The sequence below is a fragment of the Vitis vinifera genome, chromosome 9 (genome assembly GCF_030704535.1).
Source record: "Vitis vinifera cultivar Pinot Noir 40024 chromosome 9, ASM3070453v1".
Lineage (NCBI taxonomy): Eukaryota > Viridiplantae > Streptophyta > Magnoliopsida > Vitales > Vitaceae > Vitis > Vitis vinifera.
In genome coordinates this window covers 5,795,592-5,816,330 of record NC_081813.1, presented here as the reverse complement: position 1 = coordinate 5,816,330, position 20,739 = coordinate 5,795,592, and the positions used below count along the sequence as shown (strand labels likewise).

The 20,739-nt window shown below is 33.6% G+C and overlaps 2 protein-coding genes across 5 annotated transcripts; one reads left to right on the top strand and one right to left on the bottom strand.

The window, feature by feature from the left end:
• Nucleotides 1-2,960: 2,960 nt before the first annotated feature.
• LOC100855293 (protein tesmin/TSO1-like CXC 3) lies at nt 2,961-8,454 on the top strand. 3 transcript variants are annotated; one of them, XM_059739532.1, is made up of 12 exons: nt 2,961-3,166; nt 3,603-3,766; nt 3,898-4,066; nt 4,249-4,311; nt 4,814-5,096; nt 5,413-5,482; nt 5,568-5,639; nt 6,023-6,200; nt 6,282-6,380; nt 6,630-6,696; nt 7,430-8,040; nt 8,378-8,454. In XM_059739532.1, the coding sequence occupies exons 1-11, from the start codon at nt 3,107-3,109 to the stop codon at nt 8,020-8,022; spliced, it is 1,818 nt and encodes a 605-aa protein (XP_059595515.1). In that variant the 5' UTR covers nt 2,961-3,106; the 3' UTR covers nt 8,023-8,040; nt 8,378-8,454. The 3 variants fall into 3 exon arrangements, with proteins under 3 accessions (XP_059595515.1, XP_059595514.1, XP_010654746.1); XM_059739531.1 differs by having other exon boundaries at nt 8,298-8,454; XM_010656444.3 differs by having other exon boundaries at nt 2,962-3,166; nt 6,026-6,200; nt 8,298-8,454.
• A 1,228-nt stretch (nt 8,455-9,682) lies between these two features.
• Nucleotides 9,683-15,637, bottom strand: LOC100246445 (uncharacterized). 2 transcript variants are annotated; one of them, XM_002285299.4, is made up of 10 exons: nt 15,436-15,637; nt 14,780-14,870; nt 14,401-14,515; nt 13,055-13,091; nt 12,910-12,979; nt 12,654-12,758; nt 12,081-12,231; nt 11,714-11,796; nt 10,140-10,233; nt 9,683-10,040 (listed from the first exon to the last, which is right to left on the bottom strand). In XM_002285299.4, exons 2-10 carry the CDS (start codon nt 14,808-14,810, stop codon nt 9,953-9,955), a joined length of 774 nt encoding a protein of 257 aa, XP_002285335.1. In that variant the 5' UTR covers nt 14,811-14,870; nt 15,436-15,637; the 3' UTR covers nt 9,683-9,952. The 2 variants fall into 2 exon arrangements, with proteins under 2 accessions (XP_002285335.1, XP_010654745.1); XM_010656443.3 differs by lacking the exon at nt 15,436-15,637 and adding an exon at nt 14,975-15,177.
• Between the last annotated feature and the right edge of the window lie 5,102 nt (nt 15,638-20,739).

Genomic DNA, 20,739 nt, shown 5'->3' with positions numbered 1-20,739 from the left:
ATAAAATTAAACATGAAAAAATTAAGTTTTAATATAAACAAAATCAATAAATTAAAAAAATCTTTAAATTCTTCTTTGGCAGTAAAAATAAGAGTTGTTATTTCACTTTTGAAATAAATAAATAAATAAATCATTCCAAAAATATAAATAGAAATTTTTTATTCTTCTTGAAAAATATTTTTTACATAATCATTGTAACATTCAAACATACTCTTATAGTTTATAAAATAATCAAACCTGATCAAAGATATTTTTGAATTTTGAGTCAAAATGTTTTAAAACTTATATTCAATGTGACCTATTTCCAATCTAGTGAGGGCCACATCATCCTTCCACAAAAATGAAGCTTCAATTTAATTTTTTTTTTAAAATATATTTTTTAATGATAAGGCTCTTACATGGAAATAAAAAAGTCATTTTAAACATATGCCTAACAAAGTGGTTAAATTTAATTTTTTTTCCCAGTTTTGGCCCAAAACTCGATATTTTTGTTGTAAATATCGAACATTAACCATGAGTCATCAATCAAATGATAGCACGTGTGCATCTCAATTCTATTTGTTTCTACCAAAGTTTATGTACATTTGTACCTTTATTTAACAACTCAAATTTTATCATATATACCTAATGATCTAGATAAAAAAATTTGTCGGATTAGATCATTCTCATCCAACGACCTAAATTTCATCTTAGACATCCTATGATCTAAATGAGAAATTTTATCCCATAATTTAATTCATTAAAAATTATGGTTTAAAAAAATTGTATTCGAATGAAAAAAAGATTTAAAAGTAATAAGTTATTTTTATATATTACTTGAAATTTATTAAGTTTATTTTAACTTTTCTATATAAAGATTAAATAAGGTGGGAATGTACAAGTTTCTAATAATTTTAATTATATTTTATTTTATTTACTATCTTTCATAATAAAATTAAATATAAAAAAAATTAATATAAACAAAATCAATAATTTTTTTAAAAAAAATCTTTAAATGCTTCTCTTGCACTAAAAATAAGAGCTATTCTATCACTTTTGAAATAAAATAAATAAATAAATCATTCCAAAAATATAAATAGAAAATACCAAAACATTAATCTTGATTTTTTATTCTTCTTGAAAAATATTTTTTATATAATCATTGTAACATTTAAATATACTCTTATAGTTTATAAAATAATCAAACTTGATGAAAGATAATTTTGAATTTTGGGTCAAAATGGTTTAGTTGACCACAAAAATATACCTCTTAGATCCCTTTTAAAACTTATATTCAATATAACCTCTTTTAGTGGCATGAGCCAAGTCATCTTTCCACAAAAATAAAGTATCAATTGACAATTGAACCTTCAACTTAAATTAATAAAAATACATATATTTTAATGATATGACTCTAATAAAATGACTATTTTAAATATAAGTAGGGGATTAAATTTAATTTTTTTTCCCCATAAAATGACTATTTTGGCTCAAAACTTGATATTTTTGTTATAAACATCAAAGATTAACCATGAGTCATCAATCAAATGGTACCACGTGTGTATTTCAGTTCCATTTATTTGTAACAAAGTTTATGTACATTTGTAATATTGTTCTAATTCCATTCATTTGTACATTTATTCAATAATTTGGATTTTATCACATACATTCGATGATCGAGTAGATAACTCTCATCCAACTACCTAAATTTCATTGTAGACATCCTACAATCTAAATGTTAAATTTTATCCCATAATTAATTCCTTAAGAATTATGGTTTAAAAAAATTGTATTTGAATGAAAAAAAAAAAAAGTAATAAGTTATTTTTTTTATACATTACTTGAAATTTATTTCGTTTATTTTATCTTTTCTATATAAAGATTAAATAAGTTGAGAATGTATAAGTTTCTAATAATTTTTTTTATTTTATTTACTATTTTCCATAATCAAATTAAATAGGATTTTTTTTAATATAAAGAAAATCAATAAATTAAAAAAAATGCTTCTCTCCCGGTAAAAATAAGAGCTATTCTTTCACTTTTGAAATAAATAAATAAATACATAAATCATTCCAAAAATATAAATAGAAAATACCAAAACATTAATCTTGATTTTTTATTCTTCTTCAAAAATATTTTTTATATAATCATTGTAACATTCAAATATATTCTTATAGTTTATAAAATAATCAAACTTAATGAAAGATATTTTTAAATTTTGGGTCAAAATAATTTGACCATAAAATTATAACTCTTAGGCTCCTTTTAAATTTTATATTCAGTGTAATTTCTTTTAGGTGAGTGCCACATCATTTTCTCATAAAAATGAAACCTCAATTGATAGGCTTTAACTTAAATTTAATATATATATATATATATATATAGATATATATATTAATGATGTGATTTGTACATGATAAAAAGGGTCATTTTAGGCATAAGTGGAGCAAAATTATTAAATTTATTTATTTATTTCCTATAAAAGCGTTGTTTTGGCTCAAAACCCGATATTTTCGAAGATTAACAATAAGTCATAAAACCCGTTATTTTCGAAGATTAACAATGAATCATAATAAAGTGATATCTCACGTATGTATTTCAGTTTCATTTATTTACTCCAAGGTTTATGTAAATTTGTAATATTATTCTAATTCTATTCATTTGTATTTTTATTCAATGACTAAAATTTATCACATGCATCCGATAATCTAGATAAGAAACTTTGTCCGATTAGATAACTCTCATCCAACCACCTAAATTTCATACTAGACATCCTAAAATCTAAATGATAATTTTTTTCCGATATTCTAGATGAGAAATTTTGATATCCAAATAAAAGATAAAATCTGTTATTAATCCAAGTAAAAAAAAAAAAAAAAAAATCTCTAATCATGGTTCAACCCAAATCAAATCTAAAGAAATGAAAGAAACTAACGCACGTGGCATATGTGATATACGTTATAACCGCAAGATCACAGCATAGTACGGCGCGGCACTTCCCGCTTAGTTTAAAAACTATACAACTGTGTCACAGTTTCTTCGAATTTTCTTTCATTTTCTTTCTCCAAGAAAATTCAAGACTTTGTTTCCCAGATCACTGCAGGGTTTCACTTTTCACCTGCCTTTCATGGACTCTCCTCCTAGACGTCGTCCAATTCCTTCCCCACCTTCGTCTCGTCCCCCCGGAGTAACTTTTTTTTTTCTTTCATTTTTAAGTTTTGATTTGTGATTATAAGTGAATTTCTTTGTCGAGTGTTTTTTTTTATGAAAATTCTGAATCTTTGTTTGTGTGCTTTTCTTAAAGGATATTGCTTTAGGGAGTGTTGACAGTTGAGTGTGTTAAGAATTATTTTTTCCTTGACAAAATGCATGGTTTTGTATTTTATTTTGGAAGATTGATTGGAGAAGAAGGTCTAGGGTTTATAGTCCATCAATGGCATTTGAGGTTTGGTTCTTATAATTGAATGTGTTGCAGACTTGATCATGGATTTTACGCAGTGTTTGGTTACTTACAGAGGGAAATATGAGTATAGAATTTTGGAATAAATGATACTGAAGGCTCATGTTTTAATGCAAGAATGCAACTTTCGATTGACATGTCTCCTGTTCTTGTTCAATTGTAGGAGGCCTTTGTCAATTTCAATTTAATCAGCAGTCTTCCTCCAAAAAATTCAACCAACAGAGTGTGGTACCCACAAAAGTTTTCAGAATCTAATTTGCCACCTCCACCACCTGTGTTTGCATCACCCCATATAGATATGCAGCGGGAAAGCAGTCTTCTCACAAGGTGTTTTATATCTTAAATTTTTGTAAACCACTTGATTTTCAATGGCTGTTACTTGGGTATATAATTCAGCAGCAGATCATATGTCCCAATGTTTCAAGCATCTATTGAAAGCTCTTCGTGTGTGTTGGCAGTGGAAACATAATTGCAGCAGATGGGGTTTTGAATACACTGGTTGCACCCACAGGTCATCAGGGGGTTGATGGAAGGTTGAATGATCTACCAGATGTACCAACAAGAAAAGTAAATGGACTTTGGGACCCTACTTCAGGAGCACAACATTCTGAACAATTTGGGTCTCAGGTTAAGACGGGTTTTGTCCTCTGTTTCTCTAAATAGAATATGATTATCATAGTTGATTTTGATAGTAGAGGTGTGTTTATGTTGAGAGTTTTTACATTGTTAATCACAATATGTTGCAGAATGCAGGGGAACAGCAGGATAAATGTTATTGTACTTATCAGTCATTTGTTAAACCTTTGCAGACTTTTGTGTCATATGAAGATTGTCTCAGAAGTTCAAGAGTAGTGTTCAAAGGATCTTTTGAGGTACAATGTAACTATGATAATTTTTTCTCCTAATCTACAATTTGTGAAGTTCTCAAGATGAAGTGTATTAGTTTACCATTCTTAGTATCTCTAGATTTCAAGTTTTGTAACTGAAGTGTTCCGCCTTAAAAAATTGTTGTGCATATGGAAAGACCCTCATTTTGAAAGCATTCCATTCAAATTTCAATGGCTTAGTATGCATAACTTTGGAGGAAGATGTGACTTTACCCTTGAAGGGTTTATTTAAGAGGAAAATTCTACAGGCTCTATAGAGTATGGGGCACTCTTTTTCTAGTATATTGTTTTTACTTTGTTAAGGAATCCTGTCTATGGTATTGGACAAATGCATATCACTTACTTTTAGAAGCTTCAGTAAAGAATACAATTGTAAAAAGGGATTATTACTTCATATGTTTCTGTACACCACCCATTTGATTTTTTATTTTTTATTTTTTGTTTTAAAGATTTCATTTAGTGGAATAATTGCTGTTGTTAAATGCAGGAGGCTGGTCAGCACCAAGGTATGCATAGACATCTTCAGTTTGAGATTGCAGGTGCTTGCAATTCTGTCACGACTGAGAACAGTCACAATTCTTGGAGACTGGCAAATAATTATGCTAGTTCAAGGTTACCTGAGAGTCAGCTTTCATTTCAACAAGGAGGAATCTTCAGAAACCAGACACCAGTTAGTCACTCACCATTGCTTTCCCATTGGTCTCTATGCCCGGCAAGAATACCAGAAATTCTCACTGGAATGGCTGGAAACTCAGCCATTTTAGCTCCAGGTAATTTTGGCCTGCACTTAAATAGCATTGGAAGAACTGCATTAGTAGGCTCTGATATGATTGCAGATGTGAAAGCTGCCTGGATTTCTGAGTACATAAGAAGTTAGGGAGCCATGATTTACCAGATGACTCAGTTAGTGGCTCTTGTTCATCTAGTGTATCTAGGGAAATCTTAGTTCAGGCCAATGAATGTTGGCAGGAAAGAAAGCTGTAGTGGCATCTAGTTCTGTCATTTTTCAAACATTGATTGGTATGAGAACTCCAGACTGGTCTCTTTTGATGAAATTTACTGAACAGTGGATGGCTCTATGTGCAGGGAACTTGTTTACTTCAGAAGTTAATGATATGACCGCGGATTTAAACCGAATTAGTCCAAGAAAGATGAGGCTAGTGTTCATCTTATTATATATTTTGATATCTCATTATCTTTTTCATATTGCTTGCTGAACATAGGATTTGTGATATGTCCAGGAAGACAGCAACACACACCACTGAGAGTGATCGCAAGCATTGCAATTGTAAGAGGACCCAATGCTTGAAACTGTAAGTAAGATTCGTGTATGGATTGCATCTTAGAATTTCTCTTCTTGTATAAATAATAGCATTGCATGCTGCAGTCTTCTTAGATCTAATGTTCTTCCAACAACATATGTAGTTATGCAATTTGAAAAAACCCCCAGGGAACCTTTAATTCTTGTCATCTTGATGCTAGGAGAAATTTCAGTGTCATTAATGTTAGGTGACCATAAACTAATGAAATATGCCTGTACTTCAATTTCTGTTAAACAAACATTATTCTGTAATATAACATATATCTTATTTCACATTAAAATTATATTAATTCCTAAAGTAACATATTAGAAAATGGTATATCCAACTTTTTTTATATTGCTACAGTTTGTGCCAACCCTAGTTTTTGTTCTTAGCAGTTACTGTGACTGCCTTGCAGCAGGAGTGTATTGTACAGATTCTTGTGCATGCTCTAACTGCTTGAACAAGTCTGAAAATGAAGGCGTGGTACAAATCATTCGAGAGAAAATCGAATCCCGTGATCCACTTGCATTTGCTCCAAGGATTGTAAACCCTGACACTGACACTAGTGTGGCAAGCCCCTTTCTCTAAGTTTCTGTGTTGTTCTTTTGACTTGAGGAATTGGAAATCTCATGAGCTGACAATGTCCTGCAGGAAGATGGGAACTGGACGACCCCATCATCAGCCAGGCATAAGAGAGGATGCAATTGCAAGAAGTCAATGTGTCAGAAAAAATATTGTGAATGCTATCAGGTTTATATTTCTGTTGATTTAAGTCTCAAGCTTTTAAACCCAGAAGTATGATGTTATTGCAGACTCAGTTCTACTGGCTCCTCATCCCAAAGTTGTGGCATGACATTTTTTAAACTAGTCCCATAATATAGTCATTTTGTTTTCAAATGAAAGGGAAGGATGATGTGGAGGCCATGTAAGAAATCAGTTGAAATCAGATTGCTTTGATCCATTCTGACTGGAAATTTTTGTCTTTCCCTCTACTTCAAGGCTGGAATTGGATGCTCTGATGGATGCCGATGTGAGGATTGTAGAAATTCCTTCGGCATAAAGGCAGGTTAGAATTAGACTCATCTCTCTATTCTCCAATTTCTTTTAGATTATTGCTCATATAATGAAATTCATCAGATAAAATGAAAAAAATTCTAATTTATTAAAAAATGCTGCCCTTTGAAATATGAAGTACATATAGTTCAGATTTCAGAGATGGCCGAAGCCTATATGAGGGCGTATAGTGAATTTAAGCTTATCCTTGTTTTTGTCTGTAATTGGGCATGATGATGGATGACCTTCGGCTATGGTGGCTGAGAGGACATGCTTGTTAATTTAATTTCTTGCTAAAAAATGTAGGTGCAGATGATACTGGCTTGTTATCATTCTTGATATCTATGTCATGAGGAACCTCATATTAACTGGGTAAAGTTAGATCACTCAGACATTTTTTTTCCTGAAAACCAGGTTGTGATAAATGTAGATCTTAATGTTGGAATTTTCTAGCAGAAGTTCAGATTAGACCCACGATTTAGTCCATGGACTACATGCTTTGATACCATGGAATTTTATCTGGATGGTTGAATTACATGCTACCACTTTTGGCCGTCTTCATATATGTAAATGATGGCTAACAGTTGTCACTGGAAGTGGATGCACATGAACTTTAAGATGGAATTTGTTATTTAGGAGTAAACTAAAAATTCAAATTTGAATGGAAATGGGAATTGATTTCTTCATCTTCTTAGTTTCCTTTGAAGTTACTAACAGACCTATTACCTATAATGTTTGAATCACAGATAGAAGGGCTGAAAGATGGGGAGTTCAAAGTCATGGGGAGCTGAACATGGGGGGAGCAGATCAATTCTCCCCAGAATGGGAAGGAATTACTGATATCAACCAAATTACTCCATTGTCTCATCCTCACTCAGGGGCAGGGGCTTCCTCAGCTTCACCCAATCCAAGAGACTTCCCTGAAGTTCTGCATGCTGAATTATATCGAGGAAATAACAGTCAGACATCAGCTGGTGCCCTTCATTGGAGCAGTTCATCCAACACTCTTGTGCCTCTGCGACATGGGAATGAGGCCCCACAAGAACTCAGTTCTGACAGTGCGCAACATGCCTTGACAAAGGATGATGATACACCAAAGATACTCAGCTCTTCCCCCAACGGACCAATGCAAGCTTGCTCATCAAATCAGAAGTGCGTGTCTCCTCCACAAATTCAATTGAAGGATACGAGTTTAAGACCTTCACCAAGCTTGACAAATGAACAGACAATCATAAGGCTGGGTACACCTTCTGTCCGTCCTTTTAGCTGGTGTAGTAATTCTAAAGATGGTATTCCTCAAATCAAAAGTCATCCCAATGACAGCACCAGCAATCAGTGACTGCTTGCATGGAGTGAGGTAATTAGCGACAATACTAACTTTGTTTTAATGTTGCAATTGATAAGAAGCTTACATGCTTCTTCCCCAAATTGCACTAGATATTCTATGCTGGAAAGTGCTTTCTGGGGAACATGAGTATGTTAAGCTGCTTACGACTTATCACGAGGTAGGCTAAAAACAGTTCTGATATTCTACAGAAATCAACACACATGGCTCTTAAGCATCATTGCCAATGGAGGTCCTAATTTTTGGTTCTTTTTCTGTTACTATTGTAGGGCTAATGATATGCGGTTGGCCTACATGGATAGGATGTTTACAAACAATATGGACTTACAGCTCAATAACAATTTTCCAGGTTTATGTAATTGTGGCCAACCACAATTCTGTGCATAATTGAAGTACCTATCAGTGCTTTTATGGCTCTTAGGATCATCCCGTTTTTGGTGGGAGTTGGAAAGTCAGAATAGGAACCTTCTCTGATGGGGCAGGTGCAAACTTGGCAGACTAATTTGGTACCATTTCTTGGTAGTCATTAGTATCATCAATTCACTTCATCTGTTATTTCATGTGGATACTACAGATTTATAGTCATTGACGGTTTTCTAATTTACTCATCTGACAAGGAGATTGGACTTGTTAATAACGTTTGCTGGTGCTTTGATCCCAGCTTACCTTTCTATATAATGGAATTCTATTACTTCTCTCAAATAAAAGTGAATGGCATTTTTCAGTTCCTTTGATGGTTCAGTCCCTCAAGAGCTAGTCCTTTTAGACTTATACTTGATTTGCAGCTGGGTCCTGGTTGTTAATTGTTATACAATACAAGCCATGTGAAGAAAGTTTTCTTGATCTTATAAACCGGTTTCATATAAAAGAGAGGGAACAGTAAGAAGAATGGAAACACGGAGCAATCCTTGAACCAATGAGCCTCTTAGTATGGGAGTGTTCTTGTCGAAGAGGATTGTGTGTTGAGGATATAGAAAGTGAATAACAAGTGGGTAGACATCTCATTGAAACGAATAATATTGACACTTTTGGTAGATTATATTCAGAAAATGGATGTTGAAATCTCACAAAACTAAACGTACTTTTGTTTAAGTCTCTTGACTGGAGGATGTTTTTATGCTCATCAGTATTCAAGTAGACAATCTGTTACCAATTTTTAAGTTACCTTAACATACCCAGTTGGCAAGCTCTTTCACTTGGAACATGAAGCTGGCTTCTACTACTTTGTTGCTCATAGGTTCAGCACCAAGTCAGGGACTTCTTGAAATGGGCATAAAATTAACTTGCAGTTTTTACATTGTTTTTTTGGAGAATAATTCTGTTTTATTTTTCCCCAAGTTTTAATCACTTCTCTCAAGTTTCCTCCACCACGCTCAAAAAAGGAAGCAAATTTCCTTAAGTATACAGTTGCTATTAGGTAAATAATCTTCTATGTTGTGCTAGTAATGGGTCAATTTTCAGTATCCTCTAACTGCTAACATCAATGATGGGTAGCCCTAGTAAATGCCAGTATTATTGCTAGGGTATATCAACCCATTTTAGGGCGTTCCTACCAACTTGCATGGTAATTTAGTAAGGAGGTCAAGCAGCAAAAAGGTTCATTTGATTTTTGGATCCATAATAGCACCCCACAGCTCTATTCACATAAGAATCAGAAACCACAACCCACTAGATTGAATAACATTAATGAACAGAAAAACACATCTAGGTGCCTACAAGCCAAATGAAAATGCATATCCAAAACTTTATTTTATGATAGACATGACCAAAGGGAATTAAGGTCAATGTAACTATACCATATACCCCCACACCCCGCATCTGTAACTACTCCGCTGATGTGTATGCTTTTTCCCTGTTATTGTTTCCCCATTCCTTCTCCTTACTAGCCGCAGTTTGAAAATTTCATTCCATGTCATAATTGTGATTATGAGTGGCACCCCTCAAGCCCCAGCCTTGCAGTTAGCCAAGTGCAGACCTCATCCATCTCTTTGGGAACTGTATAATGACCAAGTCTGCACGGTCAAACCAAACATTTAGAAAACACTTCATCTTCAATTTACCAATCATCAAAGCAAGTTAGATCTTGCCAATGGAGGAAGTCAATTAGATACCCATCATAGGCTTTGAATGTAAGATATCGAAATCCAGCAGAACTTAAGCAGTGGGCGGATCTCTCTCCATAATTATAGGCCACTACATCATCATCTGCAAGGTAGATTGAAGGAAAGAGTAAGAATGCTTAGACTAACAGGATATATAGTTGTACAAATGACAATCTTGTTCTCCAAAAATTTTAGGAAGACCCTATTCTATGGTAAATCCGTAACATGACCTTCATAAATACGTGGCCTTTGAGATTCCCTCTTCACTTTGCTAGCAAAGACTTTAAAACAGTTAATCTGTTCTATGTAGCAGATAGAATTCCCAAACACCTATTACTATTGGGGCATACACATCATAACATTTTGATAAGGTAGTATACAAACATGGATTGTAAATTAACCACAAGAGGACCTGTGTTTTTTTTTTCTTGCCATATTTTATTGTTGTAGCAGTGTTGCAGGTATTTTAAGGTCACTATACTTGTTAAGTTGTTCTTGGTGTTATTGGGCTTCTTGTTTGCTTGTTTTATGTCCTGAGTTTTGGTGTATGTCTCTCCTTTCTATTCTTCTCTTTTCTGTTTTTCATTGAAGGATCTTTTATTTTGCTTATCCTTCGCTCTTATTTGCATTCTTTTGCTTTCAAAACAAACGTTTGCTTCTTACTGGAATTATTTGTTTATTTATTTATTATTTTTATTTAATTTAATATGATCTTTTTAGAATGGGGATAGATGAACATTTCACCAAATAGAAGTAAAATAAAAGAATATAACAATTTTCTAAAAGATTTTATGGGATGTAATCTGGACTTTGAAGACGACTCATAATGAAGTAATGGAGAACTTTATTTCTGACGTAAGGTTCTTTGACAATGAAACATGCTTTATAAGTTATTTATGCAATGTATCTTGTAATGATTGAAGTAATAGTTTTATGAACTCATCAATTGATGTCAGGTGCAATGAATTAGCAATGGATTATCTCCAACAAAATCAATGAAAGATGACTAGCCTAGTGTTTTTAGTGCCTTGGTGGGACCCCTTTAACATTGGATCCCCATTTCTATCATCAGAGGCAAAATCTACCAGACGCAACAAGCTCGAGGTGCATGAATGCTTGCACTTGATTTTTCCTAGAAGTAGGCCCCTATGCACTATAATTGGACAAGTTGAACACATGTGTGATAGTGCATGACTACATGCCAATACTGCTAGCTGGATCACCAAGGTGCAGTACCAAGCCTATTGTGTAGCTCATTTTCATGAATATTATGAGGCCACTGGCAGAGTAGACAGTGGAACAGGGTGGGGTAGCCTATCCCAATCACAGGTATAGTAATGATGGTGGAAGCAGCTTGGTCCCGTTTATTCAGATACTATTTTTTTTTTTTTGGGATAAGCCAAGGTCAGCTTCAGGAATTTAGCATGAAACTAAATATAAAAGTCAAATCGCTACGAATTACCAGTCATGAAAGGGGAAATATAGTGTCATCTAATGCCTGATGCAGGCTTTCTAATGTTAGAGGTTGAGGCCATACAATCAGCAAAGTAAAGACTTAAAGTGAAGACCGTAAGAAAACATACTCATTCCATGACAGAGCATAATTGGCAACGATGCAGCACGCCTTGCAGCCTCATGTGATCCTTCTATCTTATTCCTCAAGCTCCTGGATTATAATAACCATTAATTGTTAAATATGGGAATATTTAAAATCTGAATCCTCATCCCTATTGCCATCCTTTCTGTACTAAATGTGGTTTAAAAAAAACAAAAGAAAAACATTGGGTCCTGACCACGAAAATGTCCATCAAATTTATATTATAAGTCAGAAAACTTCAGTGATTAGATTATTTTGAACCATCCACTAGCAACAAAATTATTTGGAATCATATGAGAGAGGGAGCATAGATGGGTTTGGCTTGAGAAGGAATGTGCTGAATGAAGTCATACCTTGAACCTGGAAGCCAGCCACTTAAGCCAACAACTGCCTTTAAATTGACAGGGTATGGGCTGTTATTTCCGTATTTCGCCTGTGCATAACAAGTGGCAGAGTAGAGGGCAGTTGCAGCACCCATACTGAAGCCCCCGACACCAAGTTTAACTGTCAAAGAATATAATTTAATGATGCTGAAGTTGTTTTTTTTTTTTGATAAGTAATGATGCTGAAGTTGTTGTAAGAAGACAAATCCATTATAATGCCCTAAACAACCTAAAAGTCAACAAATTTACCACACAACAGGATATTCTATAACATGATATACATAATTACGAAAATGACAAAAGATTAAAGAAGTTCACCCTAAAAATGCCATCACCTACTCCACTAAGACCAAGGTTCTAAACTATGGACTTAGGTTTTGAACTATTTCTTTGGGTTAAACTGCAGTCATAAAAATGGAATTTAATTGTGGAAATCAAAATGATTTTTGAAATTATTTTACAAAAATTTAAGGAAGTTTTTACACAAGAAGATCTTCATTGTGTATTAAGATTAGACTTGGGAGTAACTAGGGAATGGCCTACCATCAGCAGGTTCAGTTGACAACAAGTTTGCAATGTGTGCTGCTGATGCATCTAAACCATCCAAATCGTCTGGACCATCATCTGAAAGCTCTCCCACATCAAACCCTGATATCATCACATAAGCACTTGAGATGATGGTTATCAATTCACAGTATTATAGTAAGCAAAAGAAGCTGGCTGTAATTATGGCTTTGAGATGGATAAAAAAGAATTAGTATCAACCCTTCATCTAAAAGCAAATGGAAATTAATCTTACATGCAGTGCAAGGAAATCCACCGAGTACTGCAACAGGACGAGTAGGAGCAGTTGGACAAATCCATTTTATCTGCATCATAGAATTTGAACAGTAAGATTTGTGGTTTTATAAGCCCAAAAGCAATTTAAAAAAACAAATCCTTACATTTGGAAGTGGAAGGTTTTCCAAGAGCTGGGACCAACTGAAAGAGTAAACACAGCACAAAGTGAGGAAGCATGTACATTTGTGAAACATTCTTAAGCTAGTCATAAGACTTAGAAAATCAATCCATAAAGCATGACAAGTCCAATTGCAGATGAAGCTTTTCAAATTCTCAACAGGTAGATAATCGATATGGCAAAATTTAAGAAATACACACTTCATCATGTTAAATATAAAATAACATTAGGACCATGCTAGTTGCGCCAAGAGAGAATCCCATCGGCAGAAAATCACAAATACGGTCAAGTTAATAAACACAAAGTGCTCAACAATGGATCAGAGCTAGTAGTACCTTGAATTTATGTAAGCATGACATACTTAGGGATTTTAAAAAAGGTTGTATAAAAATACATGTATGGATATCCTGTATCAAAAGGTTATCTCTGGTTGATCAGTTGGTAGGAAAACAGAGTTAGTGAATTAGGGGTCCCTCGATGAAGCATCTGGCATATATTCTTTTTCCTATTTAAGCCTTCCCCAATTAAGCTCAGCATCAAATGAGACAAGAAAAAGACAGGCCAAAAGATCAGGTTTTTTCCTATTTCACGGCGCTGCTGCTTTCTCCCATTGTATCATTCAGAATGAGAATCTCAAAGAAAAGAATGCAGAGCTCAAGATTTAAAAAAGTTTAACATCACATGGAACCCACACAAAAAACATGCCAAGATATTGACATTCTCAAACTCCTTTTTATTCTTGTCTTTGGGACAAAAAAGTCCACCCTTCAAATATGAGATGCGTACTAAGTATGAAAGGAAAGGGAATAAAACCATAGAAGTGCTTCAACTATACTATGATACTTTGGGGAATAAACAATAAATACAGAAAAAAAAAAAAAAAAAAATCTTAGTTCTCATCTTAGACTTCTTTTCATTCATGCAAGTTCACAGAAACTATAAGCAGAGAACATGGTGGTTGTATTAACAAATTTTGGAGTCACAGACAAATAGCAAGATGAATTCAATGATGAAGACCGATACTGTCAACCAATTTGGAATGAAATCCATCTTATTAGAGAAAAATAAACGGAACCAAGTCTTTCCATGCATCATTGGAAGAAGGGCTTTAGAAGCTCAAACAAGGATTTTAAAGGGAGGGATGCAGCAACTGGATTTTCAGCAGGATTCTTAGATACATGCCGCTTAAGAAAGAAACGAAAAATAGAGAAGATAAACAAAATATGAAAATAAAAATGGTACCCATTGAACTTCTAATTACAAGAATGCTATAAAGAAATCATAGAAAATGTTCAAAAGAATGCAAGCAATGGTAAAAAACAGCAACAATACCTTGAGCCATTGTCACCAAGGCCATGTAGCCAAACTATTGTGGCCTGGTGTTTTCCCTTGGGCCTCACCACATGTGTCCTTCCAAACTCAAAGGTCCTTCTTGCAGTTCTACTACCTGAAATTTTTAGCAAGAAAGTCAGCTCAAAACCATAATAATTTTTAAATAAGAGAAAAATAATTCAAATTCCACAGATGATCCCAAAAAGGGGAAAAAAAATCATCATTCATCATATCTGATACATACCATATAAAAGAAAACACAATGAAAGAAAAAGGACAACCAAACAGAACCCACACAAGGGCTCCCATTAATAATAGCAAAACCACATGCATAATTGAGATGAAAAGATTTGGAATGGAAGGAGGAAAAGGAACAAACCAGAACCCATAGAATGATTAGAGTAGCTCATCGTCACGGACCGGGCAAGTGCAGTAAAGAGGCCACCTATTGTAATGAATATGAAGAGGTACTGCAATGAAGAAAACCCAAAATGAGAAACTGTATTTATACACAAATGGGTAGGGTGAAAATGGAATAAAACATATGAATATGCAACACTATGCTTGTGTGCACCAGCTACACATTGTGCCTGAAACCGCCTAGAAACTCAAAAAGATAGAGCATCCATGAAAAGGAGAGGTAAAGACAAGGACAAAAGCAGACAATCTTTTGAGCAGAGAGAATCAAAGCAGAGCAGAGCACATTCATGCATTCCTGAGCCACCAGCTAGGAAGGCTCTTGGATTTGCAACATAGAGCGAATCTATGCTTGTGGGCAATGGCCAAAAACTAAAGCAACCCCAACAGCAACTCAAGAATATTACTCAAAACAAGCAAGAATAATCCAATTTGTAAAAGGAAAAATAAAAATATCGTGTTTCAATCATTTGTTTATGCATTTGTGATGATTGATGGATACCCATTAACCAGAAAGTTCCAATTTTTCAATGAGAAATGGCATAAAACTTTGCAGCAACACCAGAAATTAATGGATAAATTCTCATTAATACGGAAATCATCATTTGGGCCACCAACCTTGATTTCTAATGTGGTAAGGACACAATAAAAAGCATATCAACTTTTCTCTGCTTCCCTTCCTTTCATGCTTTCTGGCTTCCCACTTCCTTTGTTTATATGGTTCTTCTATACCCTCCTTCCCTCTCCTCTCCCCTCCTGCTCTGTTCGCTAATGCTCATTACTAATTACTCCTCAGTCCTCACAGACATCTCTAATATGCTGAGCCGAGGGTGAGTCCAAAACTTCCCCTTTCTCTTCCAATATTTTCATTGACTATACTACCCTTTCCATCCTTTCATAATGTGAACAAATTTTTAACCCTAAATTGCCCTTTCTCTGATTTTTTATTTTTTTTATGATCAAAATAAAAGTTATATTTGAAACTTGTCCAAAACCCTTTTTCCACTTCTTACTATTTTTCTTTTAAAAATAAAATAAAACATGTAGGAGATACAATCAACTCAAGGATTCAAAGTATAGATTTTTCTATTATTTAATTGATCTTTTGAAGAAAAATTAATTAAATTGGTATAATCTATTTATTTTTAAATAAAAATAGAATGAATCTTTTTAGTGATGGAAAATCAAATCAAATCAAACTTATTTAACATCGATTTGATTGAGGTGATTGATTGAATACAAGTTAATTTAGTTTTTAAATTCAACTTGTCTTTAAAAATAATTAAAATTAATCTCATTTAAATTTCAAAATTATTTAGAATCTCTAACCCATACTATAATGAAAGTATTTAAAAATTAATTTAATTATAGTCTTATAAAAATGAATTACTTTAATAAAGCCGACATAATATATACAACAATAAATATAAAACACTTATCCAATATTAAAAATTCATAAATTAAAAGAGAAAAAAGTTTTAAAGTGGTAGTCTGGTTTAGTTTTTATTTATTAGAAAATTCACAAAAATCCAAAAACCAAATCGAAAAAGTCAATTTTTAAATTTTGTAAACTAAATTAAACTTTATATTTATTATAAATCGAACTGATTTAATTAATTTTAGCTAAGTTTGATCAATTTTAGCAATTTTTTTATTTTTAAGTCAATTTACCAACTTAATTTACTTGTCAAGTTTATGAATGAAGGTGATGAAATTAGACAAAACTCATTCCAATTATTCTCAACAACTTTGCATGGAAATCAATCTACAAAATTTTTACTTTGTTGATCAAATCATCTAAATTTGCTAAATAATGATGCACCATGTTGCCTTTATTGGATGCATGATTGGCAATCATTCTAGGCCCCCAATATTAAATATTTTCCATTTACCATACAAATGATTCAAAAACTAGATTCATGGGAGTCTGAATAAGCCACCACCTTTCCCCCATTCATCATTTCCACCAATAACTTCAATACCACTTACTCATGCATTTTCTGCATCCACAAAAATTCAAGTTTAGTCCTTTCCTCCAAATGATGAATGTGAAAAGATCTTCTTGGTGATTGCAGAGGGCATGGACCACCCAACTTAGTTTTGGTAAAGAGGATTTAGTCAATATCTTTCTTATAAGCAGATGAACTTGTAGAATTTATCCATTTTAGTGGACTATCAGTCATGATCCAATTAGATTTTCTTTGATTTTATTGATAGGACTTGATTTTAAGAGATGACTATTTAAATGGTTAATGAACTTAAAATTTTGAAAAAGAATTAGGAAAAACCTCAATGAAACGTTCTTAGATGTACTTAGAATGGTTTGAAAACTGTTCTCCAAAACAATTATTTATATTTTGTAGAACTAAAAAGTAATAAATTTTTAATGTGTTTGAAAATTTTTTAAGAATTTTTATAAAATAAACTATTTTTGAAAATAAAATTTTAAGTTTTTTTTTTTTTGTATATTATCTGGAGTAATACTTTAAAAATATGAAAAATACTTTAAAAACTTTTATATTATATATAAATATATAATACTTTTATTGAGAAAGAATTGAGAAAACTTATTTCACATTTGAGTTCCCCACAATTTTTTGTTCCTCAAAACAATTAAGAATTGTTCTTTTGAACAATATACTAAAAAATGTTACTTAAAAATAAAAGATCAACATAAAGTTGAAGTCAACTCAAATTGGTCGCAACATATGATCCTAATTTCACCACATATCTGTGATAATTACCATAGTTCTAGTCAATAGCCACAATGGAACATGCCCATTGACAAAAATCCTTCCATCAACAAGTTGGATTTTGAAGTGCAATCTTACCAATCAGTGGCCCCATTTCAGCTGGGTCGGTGTGCTTTAGTCCTTTATGCACCATAGTGTAATTAGGTTTTTTTCCTCCCTTTTTTTCTTTCTAGGATTTGTGAAAATTGGTCTTGCCCCACAAGGAAAATTCTGCATAACACACAATATCCTCTTCAATCTTTTATTCATAAGTAAATTTTTGTTCCGATCAAAGACTTGAACTTGGAATCTCCCACAAACCCTCACCATCCCTTCACCACTTGAACCCGACCTCAGGGACACATCCACTTAAATATTTTAAGTTTATAACATAACCCTAATGCGAACAAGAGTGTTAAAGTTCATAATTTACCAATAATATTTTTAGGGTTTTTTTTTTTTTAAAAAAAAAAAAAACTTTATGTATCATCCTTATATTGTTCCAAAAGTGTAAGTGTATATTTTAAGTGTTTGACTAAAACACAAATGTGGTACATTATTATTCCATCCTGCTTGGAATCGCATACTACTTCCTTCCTAGGTCAACTTTAGGGCTCTTTTTTCCCTCCTTTTGGGGGGAGGGAAAAATTAAAATTTGGAAGAAATGTAGGGTTTGTCAACCCCTTTCCCAAACCCCCTACCCCACAAGCAAAGACAAGAATCAAATGTAAGTAAGAAAAATGGTTGATTCTGCAATTGTGGTGGTTTGTTTAAGAGAGACATGATATGCTGTTGGCACTACTTTGCTTTTGGAGATTATAAAATTTCAATGTGGCTTTCATTACTTGTTCAAGAAATTGGAGCCATTTTTCAATTCCATAATCATTTTGTCTTCACATTTCCTATTTGCTCTTGTTTTTTACTTCATCTTTTGATCAAACAGCTACCCTTTTGTTAGTGGAGCAAGGCAGCCATCTCTTTCCCATACCCTAAACCAAAAGCATTTCATTTTTTTACATGTATGATTTTTGAAGATATTTATTTTAAATTAATTTATAAACATGAGGTTTGGGTAATATTTTTATATTTATTTTTTAAATATAATTCTCATATTTATGAAATTAATTTATTTTTGACAATTATTTCAAGTATTTATATTTATTTTTAAATAAAAAATGGGAGTGAAAATAAATGATGGGTTAGATTTTCAAAATATTTTGGAAGACATGATGATTCATCTGTCAACTTCAGTTTGTAAAGTGATGGCCCTGTTTTTGGAATTTTTGAGGGCAGAGTATAGATGTATTTTTTTTAACAAAAATAAATGTAAAGAGAATCTGGTCATATCAGGGATTAATAATGATATATGGTAATTTAAAAGATGGGGGCTATATGATGGGAGAACATAGGGGTAGGGTGGTCCTTTTAGACAGAAGAAAATTTTGGATGAAAGTGGGTGAGCAGAGACTATGAGGAAATTTCCCTTCCTTGAAAGAGAGAGAGAGAGAGAGTCATTTTCTTTGTTGTAAGGTCTGTTTGGGCACATAGAAAAAACAGCATTTTGAGAGTGACTTAACCCTAAAATCCTGTCAAAAAAAGGGGCAGGAATTGGCTAGATTTAAGGCAAAATGTATTGGGTAATGTGGAGTTCTTCCAACATATTTCAGAGACCAAACCTTGGGAGTTGAAACCCTGGTAGATTCGTTAATTTTAATGTATTGAATACTTGAATAAGAAAGAATCCATTAATTTATTAATGAAATTCCACCTCCCGCTTGGGAAGGGTGAAGTAGGAAGTAGGAAGGAAGAGGAACAAATGCCGAAAAGACATAGATGGAAAAAAGAAAAAAAAGGCTTAAAAATATATGGAAAGAACCAAATCTCTAAATCTGTTCCCATTTCCCTGTCCACTGATCCTGAGGGGAATCAAAATCATACCAACTTTTTCCCACCAATTATCTTTTGTTTAAACCCTAGGAGTTTCTTGAAAGAAGCTTTTCCCTACATGAGTCATAAATCTAATGGGTGTGGGGAGAGGGGTGTTTGGTGAGAGAGAGAATGATACTGGAGACTGAAAGAAAATGTGGCAAATCTTGACGGAGGAAACTCCAGAAAGAGGGAATAATGGTGGGCATGTGTGGCATTACATCTCCATGCATTTGTCTCTCTCCATTATTCCCATATAAAAAGTAAATATTGTTCCTTTCTCATTATTGGTAAGATTGTGATGGTAGCTTTGAATCAATTCCGCTTTCATTCCCATCACATTCTTCAACAATTACCTCCATCATCCTCTTCGCTTGCTTCATTTTTAAACTTTCTTCCACTCTTTGGAACTTATGCCGACACCATGTCAGTGCTTTCGTTTTTATTTTATTTTATCTTTCTTTTCTGAGAGAGGATACAAACCCCACTGATTTCCCATTTTGTAAGCCACATTTGGCAAAGAGTCATTTTCAACTGTTTCTTCTTGCTCCAACAAACCATAAAATTGCATTTCCTTTTTAAGAGCTCATTTTATGAAGACAATCTCCTAACCAGCCTCATTGGCTGAGCTAATCAGATTAGATCAAGCCTTACACTCTACAACCTTGATGAACTCAAGCGGACCCTCACAGACCAACTTGGAAATACCGAGTTCAGACTATAGTTTTGTCTTCTACTCACTCTACATCTGTTCGCACAGAAAACCAAGATAAATTCCTGACACAAGTTCAGGACTCTGGTAATGGAACGTGCCAGAGAGGGATGGGGATATGATAAAATTCCAAATACTGGGAATTCCACAGGTACTTATTTCTCTTGCACACCTGGCCTGGCAGTTAGCAGCCGGACACTCGGTGGATCTACATGACTAAATGTTCCAACCTACAATGGTTTCTGACCATCTCATTCCATGCTCGTGCCTATGGTACATCCATTATTCATCCCTCAGGTATTGCAATGGAATCTCCAACAAGATGGCCAGCTAGCAAGGAGTGTACTTCACCAGACACGGCACATGGATCATGACTCGGTTCTCACTCATGGTGTACTACCAGACCAATATTTCAGGTGTCATGCTCAGATGTAACGCATATATGTTTGGTAGAACCAATGGGATTTTGCTAAATGTGGAATAGAGCTGTCAGTACTCATGATGTACTGAACCATTGCTCAGGTGGCAAAACATGAGGGGGGAGATAAAGAG